At 40.4% G+C, this 8,145-nt stretch overlaps 1 protein-coding gene across 1 annotated transcript; it reads left to right on the plus strand.

Annotated features, from left to right (window-relative positions):
• Positions 1-396: 396 nt before the first annotated feature.
• LOC123043362 (uncharacterized) lies at positions 397-6,302 on the plus strand. Its single transcript, XM_044465776.1, has 11 exons — positions 397-680; positions 1,274-1,360; positions 1,810-1,893; positions 2,165-2,419; positions 3,033-3,095; positions 3,174-3,257; positions 3,340-3,486; positions 4,948-4,982; positions 5,115-5,170; positions 5,247-5,341; positions 5,578-6,302. The coding sequence occupies exons 1-11, from the start codon at positions 474-476 to the stop codon at positions 5,899-5,901; spliced, it is 1,437 nt and encodes a 478-aa protein (XP_044321711.1). The 5' UTR covers positions 397-473; the 3' UTR covers positions 5,902-6,302.
• The last annotated feature ends 1,843 nt before the right edge of the window (positions 6,303-8,145 follow it).

Consider the following 8,145-nt stretch of genomic DNA (forward strand, 5'->3'; position numbering starts at 1 on the left):
AGAGGTCGAAAAGACTTTATTTTAGCGGGCCATCCCTGCCACTACGTCATCAATATCGTTTGGGAAATAGAACCTAAGGAAAAGAATTCTGACCTACAAAAAGGAAAAATGTAAAGAAGGGGGAGAAGATCCCACTCCTCTTTGTCACTGACGAGGTCTCTGAAGGAGGAGGAAGGGAGGCCGAGCTGGCGGCATGAAAGAGAGCTTGAGTGACTGGTTGGGACAGTTTGCTGACACACTCTCCTACCATGTAGAGTCACCACCTCATCCCCAATTTGCTGATACACTCTCCTACCATATAGAGTCACTAACAATCTAAAACGTCTTACACAGAGAGAGCAGTATATAAGATATCTACCACTTGGGCCCTTGCAAAAGACCGCTACCAAATTCTCCAGGAATCGAGGGGGCGAGCCGCAAGAAGCCAGTGCTTCTCCGAGGGGCAGAAAAGGAATCTCCAGCAAGCGAAAGAAATGGGGATAAATTTCAAGGTCAAGCTATACAGCGACAGGGCGGGAAGCAGCGGAGGCGGAGACGGAGACGGCGGCGCCGGACCCACATCGCCGCCTGCGCCAGGCCCCGCGCCGTCGCCCTCCCTCGACCCCGCGCTGGTTTCCACCTCGCCGCTCCCGCTTCAGCCGGCACGGAGGCCGCCGCTGACCCCCATCGTCAAGTACACGGTGAGTTCTTGCAATCTTGCTTCCTCCTGTAGCCTCCTGGGTGAACGGTGATGGTCGCCCGGCGCGATTCGGTGGTGCGTCGGGGTGACATCGGCTTCGTTCTTGGTCCGCTTCGGGGCATTTCTTGCGGCCTGTTCGTGTCTGGGTGCTTTCTTGGCTCCGCTGCCGCAGGATCGGGTGTCGTCGCAGTTCAGTTATCTTTTTCTTGGCTGCGTTCTTAGAATTGGTGTAGTTGTTGCCTTGTTGGGAAGATGGATTGCGTGCATGCTTGCGAGCCCTCCAATTAATTTCGTGACGCCTGACGTAGTACCTGAATTCTTTTGTAAAAGGAAAAGGAGGGAGTTCGTTGGGGTCTCTGTTCAGAAATTGCGCTCCTTTGATATTCTTCTGCGAGTTCTTGGTCCAATCGGGTGACCAGGAAAGCTAGATGCCTAGATTCGATATTTCCATGGCAGGATAACTGAAAACTGTTGGATTTCCCGCTGTTGTCTGGACCGGATGCTCTGTTTTCACTGCACTTTTCTTTACTCTGTTCTCTGCATTTGCATTTGCGCTGGAAAGTGTTTATCTTACAATGCCCTGCCATTTTCTAGGATGAAGGACCGGATATTGATGATGACTGGCCCGAGGACGAGGACAAGGACGAGGACGAGGACGAGGATGATGATGATGAGGACGAGGTGAAAAATTGTGTTCCTTTGCTGCTAGTTCTTGGTTCAATTCCGTGGCTTGGTGACTTGAGTTCTTTGTCCAGTTGTTCTGAACACAGAGAGTGATCCCTTGTCAGTCATCACAGTGTTAGATATTCTTTTCTACTTGTTGATTGTACCCGTTGGAGTTTGAATAAGTTGTTGTGGTTGTTACTCCCTCCATTCATAAATATAACATGTTCTAACTTTTTTATGAATCATATGTATATACACACGTTTTAGTGTGCTTGTTCACTCATTTCAGTCCGTATGTAGTACATATTGAAATATCCAAAGTATATTATATTTGTGAACGGAGAGAGTATTACACTTGCCTTTAATTTATCTAATGATGCCTGGTTTTCACTGCACTTTTTCCACTGTTCTCTGCATTTGTGCTGGAAAGTACTTTTTTACAAGCATGTTCGGCCATTTTCTAGGATCAAGGACTGGATGATGATGGTTATGATGATTGGCCTGAAGACGAAGATGATGAGGGTTGGGAGGTGATGCAAGAGGATCAGGTGAAAATTTGTGTTCCTTTGCTGCTACTAGTTCTTAGTTCAATTCCATGACTTGGTGACTTGAGTTATTTATCCAATTGTTGTGAAAACAGAGAAGGATGCCTCGCAGTCGTTGCGGTGTTGGAATTAATTTTCTAGTTGTTGATTGCATTAGTTGGAGTCTGAATCAGTTGTTTTAGTTGTTACTACACTTGTTTTTTTTTTTTGGTACTTATGGGCTTTATTTGTGCTGGAAAGTATCCTTTACAAATATCTGTCTGCAATTATTTAGGATGAATTACCAGATGAGGAGAAATTCTACATTTCATTGTTTATGAGCACTCAAAAGAAGAATCTCCCGCATGATCTTGTTCGGCATGACTCGGTGCCGCTCAATAAAAATGAATATTTTTCTCTGTGGGAAAACTGGAATCAGCTGCTGGATGGCAAGAGAACATACCTCCGACCACCGAAGGACTGCCGTATTCTCAGTGTCAGTGGTGTTTTCAGGTGTCCGGATGCTCGTCCAAGGGCATTAGGATGCCAGGTGAGAACATTGTAGCTCCTCTGTTCACAACAATGCATTGATTTTTTTTAATCTTTTCCTCATTCAGTTAACACCATCTGACCTTTCCGATGTCCTACAATAAACTTCCACTAGATATTCAAGAGTTAACTCCATCTTGCCTAGCATGCTAATATATATTATCATTCCCCTTGTTTGAGTGTGTGTTACATGCAACCTTAAATGTTTGTCAAACTGCGATCATGTCCTGAGGGAACTATGGTATTATCTGGAACATAACATTTTCGTAGACGTTACTCTGTGTAATCACAGTGAAACTTACCCTTGATAAGGTCATGTGTCTCAAGTCTTACCAATAATGTGAGTTAGGGTACAGGAGAAGTTCTTATGTGACATAAAATAAGTTTCAGTTTTGCACATTGTGATTGATACATAGGTTTTCCCAATGAAGGCCTCATATCATTTTCCTACCAAATAAGTGGATGATTGATGTGTGAAAACCATAAAAGAATTTCTTAGGCTTACAATTTTGCGCCTTGTGCTTCAGCATTACTTATTCAAATCCATCCTTAATTCAGATGAATCTACTAAATCGTTAGTGCCCTTTTTGTGATACTTATTCTTTGTTTGGCAGGAACCACTCTTGGATTTGGTTCAGGATTATTCAGATAATGACATTTTCCAGGAAATTATCAAGGTAAGTTTGCATGCCACTATAGGAGCATTTTCATTATTTAAGTGTTCTATGCTAATGTGCAAAACTAGTTTTGTGCAGGTTCTTTGTCAGCGCTATTTGCACTTCAGACGAACTCGCGGAGATGGCAACTATTTCTATAGAGCTTTCTTTTTCTCCTACTTGGTATCTTTCTAAGTTACTAGGTTTTTATGCTGTTGCTTTTTTGTTTTGCATCAAAGTTTGATATGACTATGCTTGTAAACAGGAAAATCTTGGACAAATGCAAGATAGTCAAGCTGAAGTTACTCGTCTAATGGAACATGTGGCAGTGTCCAGAGAGAATTTCTGTCGTCTGAAATGGGACAAAGCATACTTCTTAAATCCTGAAGAATACTTTTCAAGTGTTGTTTCTGTATGTATTCTCCTAGCTTACACAAGCTTCATTTTTTTTCTCTGACCTCTTAACCCCAGTTCTTTGTAATACTTAGTTCAGTCATTTAGTGAAAAACAAACTAGTATGATTTATACTTGCCAAAATAACTTGATGCCCCTTATGTGGCCTGCTGCTTGTAAGATGTGGTTGGCTGTAATCCTAGCGGGTTGACGGCTTTGTTAATTCAAAGTCAGGCTCGGCTCGAGCCTCTTCTCTAAATATTTTTGTCCAGTGCCCTTGCTGAATCTGCTTTGAAGTTATCTGAACCCATGCTACATCATCAGAAAATATCTTTGATACAGAACAATACCTTAAAATGTTTTTGTGTTTTTCTTTCCTCTGTAGAAACTGTTCTTCTGTCCTCTGTAAAAAAAGCATATGGCACTACACACTTAAATGAAACGAGAAGTAGATGCAAGGTCGTAATTGCTGTTTGTGGTCTGCTACATAAAGGATAGGAAAAATCTATCACATATAGCGGGCCATCGTAAAAGCTAAAATCTACTCTCACCTTTTACTATAATACACATCTTTGGTTACTGTTACGATTTCTGAGTATGAAATATATGTAGCGAGACATATAGTAAACACTGAGCCATATGTCTACTGAACTACGACATCCAGCCTGAACTAATCTATTTCTTATCAAAAGAACAGCATGAGGTCCCAAGAAGTATTAAACTCCTTGATCTTAGCGAATTCCAAAATATGTGACCTAAAACAGAGGGGGTATGCAGAGTGAGAGGAGAGGGAAAACCTATGAGCACTCTGCCATACATGTAAATTTAGGGGAGGGCTGTGGAGTTCTCCAAATATTTATTTTTCTTGTTTCCATATTACTTTTTCTTTAAGGATATCTACGAAGAGTATAGAGGAAAAAATGTTTATTTAGTTGAAGTAGTTTTGGCACATGTTGCATGGAGGAGCCATAGCTGCTATATGATTATTGGATATAACAGTATTAGCTCTGACAGGAAATTATTCAATGGCTTAGAATTTCATGCTGTAAAAGCTATAGCGCGCTATTTAAATTTTGGAACACCGAGTATATGACATGGTGGAGAGTACTGGTTTACAGGACCATACCAACTTGAGAGCTCCTTAATAATGCTATGGTCTGTCATCATATTCCACTTGACTAAAACTCCACTTTCATTCTTGCTACAGTATGGATGCTATTCAGCTCAAGTATTGTTTCCTGATATAGCATTCACTACAAAAGTAGCCCCTGCCATGTCGGTATATGATGACAGACCATATTTGTTTCTGTGCGCTTTCGTCTCTCCGGGATGCATTAGGAGCAGTCGGCATGATATGTCACGGAAATATTTGTTTCCCACACCATTACAACTGCTGTATGCCGTATGTTAAACAAATATGATTCTCTTCATAATATATCTCAAATTATATACTTAACCATTTGTCTTCATGTTCTTTCAGGAGTTGAATCGTTTGGTCAATTCTGTTGCAAATGGGTATGAGCTTTTAATTAACTTGATGTTTTGTAGTGATTTTCTCTGACAGGACATGACATTAAGTTACAAGATCCCTTTGCTTGTTTGTTGTTACGTTTGGGTTTTGAAAATATTTGCTTTTATCGTTTGCAGTCTGAGTTCTGACGAGTTGTACAAGAGAAGTCTACAGGAGATGATGCCACTCAGGAGTAAGGATACTACAAGCTTGCTTAGATGTTTTGTTTGTCCGCTAGTTCTCTCTCGCTTAACACCTTTTTTTTCCAGTCATTTCTTTGCTAAGATTGCTGGCAGAGACCGAGATCCGTACTCGAGAAGCTGATTACAAATCATTTATCCCTGAAAAGATGAATGTCCATCAGGTTAGAGTTTCTTATCCCTACTACTGTTCTCGAACAATCAACTAGTGAATTATGTATCTTTTGTCTTTCTCGTAAAAGTATATGTAGTTCATTATCAAGGTTGAGAATTTTCTCTGCATAAACAGTGTTATTTTCTGTCCTTTGTACAGTAATAACATAATCATGACTAAACCAATACTAAGTTTACCATTTAGAGACCGAGCTCACTATTTGACATTTTATGGTTTTGGCATCAGTATTGCTACAAGGAGGTGCGGCCCCTGGATGTTAAACCAACGATGTTGGCAATGAGGGCTCTAACATATGCACTTGGCATCCCGCTGCGACTCGAAATTCTAGGCAGAGACTTGATGGCTGGAGATTTGCAAGTAAAGCGCCTTGATTTCTTCCCTCGATCAGAGACAGGGAAGGGTGCTTTCCATATGGCCCAAAGCTACTGGTCCTCAACCTCAACCCCTGAACCACTGGAGCTGGGAAGTGGCAACCTGTTATCATCTGATGGCACACCTTCGCTGACCTTGCTGTGTCGGTCCGAGGACTGCGACATTCTTTACCGCTAGTGAACTGTGCAAGTATTCTGCAGCCTATACTTGACAAAAAACATTCCTGGATGATGGCACATTAAATCTATTCATAGTCGACTAATACAGCATGGCCATTTAGGTTTTTAGTTTACCGGCATCTGATCTCAATCTACTTGTGCAGTTGTGCTTACTCATTTGAGAAAAAGCAACGAGCTGTTTTATCCGCTTTGGAATGTTTAGTGAAGTAGTCTTTAACTATGCATCGATTATCAAGGAATACTGGCATCAGGAAATGTGAATATATACTGCATTTATTACTGATAATGTACTCCTTTGCTTCTGTATTCAGAGGGAAGCTATATAATTGATGAGAATATGTGAAGAACTAGATGTTTTCCTACTTCCTTGTATTCTGGTGAAATTGTAATCTCGATACACAATAAATAAAAAGTATAAGTTCTAAATGAAAATGTAATTTTTTTCTTTTAAACATACCTGTTTCCAAGATTTGTGTAGTCAGACTTCTCTAACAGCCACTGTTTTTTTAATGTGTTTGAAATAAACAAAGTACCACAGTATATAAACTGTAGTATCCCCAATGCCATGTTTTTTGGTAGTATTTGAGAAAGAAATGTTGACCTCTTTTTTCTCAACAAAACTGAGAAAAACTTGTACGTATTTTATTAGAACCTAAAGTATTCATTGCCTAAGGGGAGATGCTTAGTAAAAATAAACCGAGTTTTTTTCAAGTAGCAATGGTTATCTATTTACTATATACTCCCTCCGTCTGGAAATACTTGTCGGAGAAATACATAAAAATGGATGTATCTAGAACTAAAATATGTCTAGATACATCCATTTCTCCGACAAATATTTCCGGACGGAGGGAGTACTATACTACTTATAAGAGCACGAGTTTCCTGAATTTAAATGATCCAAGCCATTCAACCATCTATATCCAACATCTCACGCTCCTCCAATGATGTATCCATCACATCATCAATAATTTAGAAACATGTTAATTGCATTACTACCTCCGTCCCGGTGTATAAGTCATTCGCGTAGTTCTAGGTCGATAATTTAACTATCTAAATATGTATTATATGTGACAAAAAATATATATTTAGAAACTACATCCGTGTGGAAATATAGTGGTATACTTTTCATGACATATAACACATATTTAATTCCTCAAATCGATGACCTAGAACTACGCGAATGACTTATACACCCGGACGGAGGGAGTACTTATAATTTGGAAACGACATTAGTTGCATTAAACACAGCTAGAGATTTCAATAAGGACTACTCCCTCAGTTCCTAAATGTAAGTCTTTTTAGAGATTTCAACAGGGACTATATACCGATGTATATAAATGTAAGTCTTTTTAGAGATTTCGATAAGGACTACATACCGACGTATATAGACATATTTTAGAGTGCAGATTCACTCATTTTGTTCCGTATGTAGTCTGCATTGAAATATCCTAAAAGACTTATATTTAGGAACGGAGGTAGTATACGGAGCCAAATGAGTGAACCTACACTCTAAATTCTAAAATATGTCTATGTACATCCGTATGTGGTTCGTATTGAAATCTCTAAAAAAAAACTTATGTTTAGAAACGAAGGGAGTAGTTTCTAAAAAAAGTACCTAATTAAGCATCTGCCCTTCTAAAAATAACCATCGATACTTAAGAAAAAACAGTTTTTTTAAAGCATTTTTTTCTTTTTTTTGAGGAAACTGCACCCTTTATTAATGATCAATGTTCATGGTGGTACAGATTACATCGGGCAAGGATAACAGCCACACATAGCGCCCAAGAGAAAGGGAAGAACTAGCTTTGGCAAGTGCGTGTGCCTCGCCATTATGTTGACGCTTCTCATGGATAAACTTCAGGTCTCGGAATAAGGTTCGCTGGGCTGTGATCTCCCTCAAGATAGTGACATAGTGACACAGAATGCCTACTTCAATATTGGCCACCACTTCACTGCAATCCGAGGCAACGCAAACTGAATCCACATCCACATGCAAGTCCATAGCTAATGCCAGAGCTTCGCTACACGCACGAGCTTCCAATGATGCCGGGTCAATCAAACCTTCAAACATGACGACCGAGGCGCCCAAATAAAGTCGATTTTTGTCCCGGCAGATGGCAGCTGCCGCTCCTTTCATTCTGTCCCGCGAGATGCCCCCATCGACATTGATTTTCACATTATGCTCTGTTGGACGCTGCCAGCCCTTCGAGGGATTGTGTACAAGCCCCTCCTACTGCACTGC

Source organism: Triticum aestivum, chromosome 2B (assembly GCF_018294505.1).
Source record: "Triticum aestivum cultivar Chinese Spring chromosome 2B, IWGSC CS RefSeq v2.1, whole genome shotgun sequence".
NCBI classification, from domain to species: domain Eukaryota; kingdom Viridiplantae; phylum Streptophyta; class Magnoliopsida; order Poales; family Poaceae; genus Triticum; species Triticum aestivum.

Coding starts and splice junctions, on each gene's coding strand:
- LOC123043362 (XM_044465776.1), top strand. CDS start 474: ATGGGGATAAATTTCAAGGTCAAGCTATACAGCGACAGGGCGGGAAGC. Junction 1,361..1,809: donor ATGATGATGATGAGGACGAG/GTGAAAAATTGT, acceptor GCCATTTTCTAG/GATCAAGGACTGGATGATGA. Junction 3,258..3,339: donor CTTTCTTTTTCTCCTACTTG/GTATCTTTCTAA, acceptor GCTTGTAAACAG/GAAAATCTTGGACAAATGCA.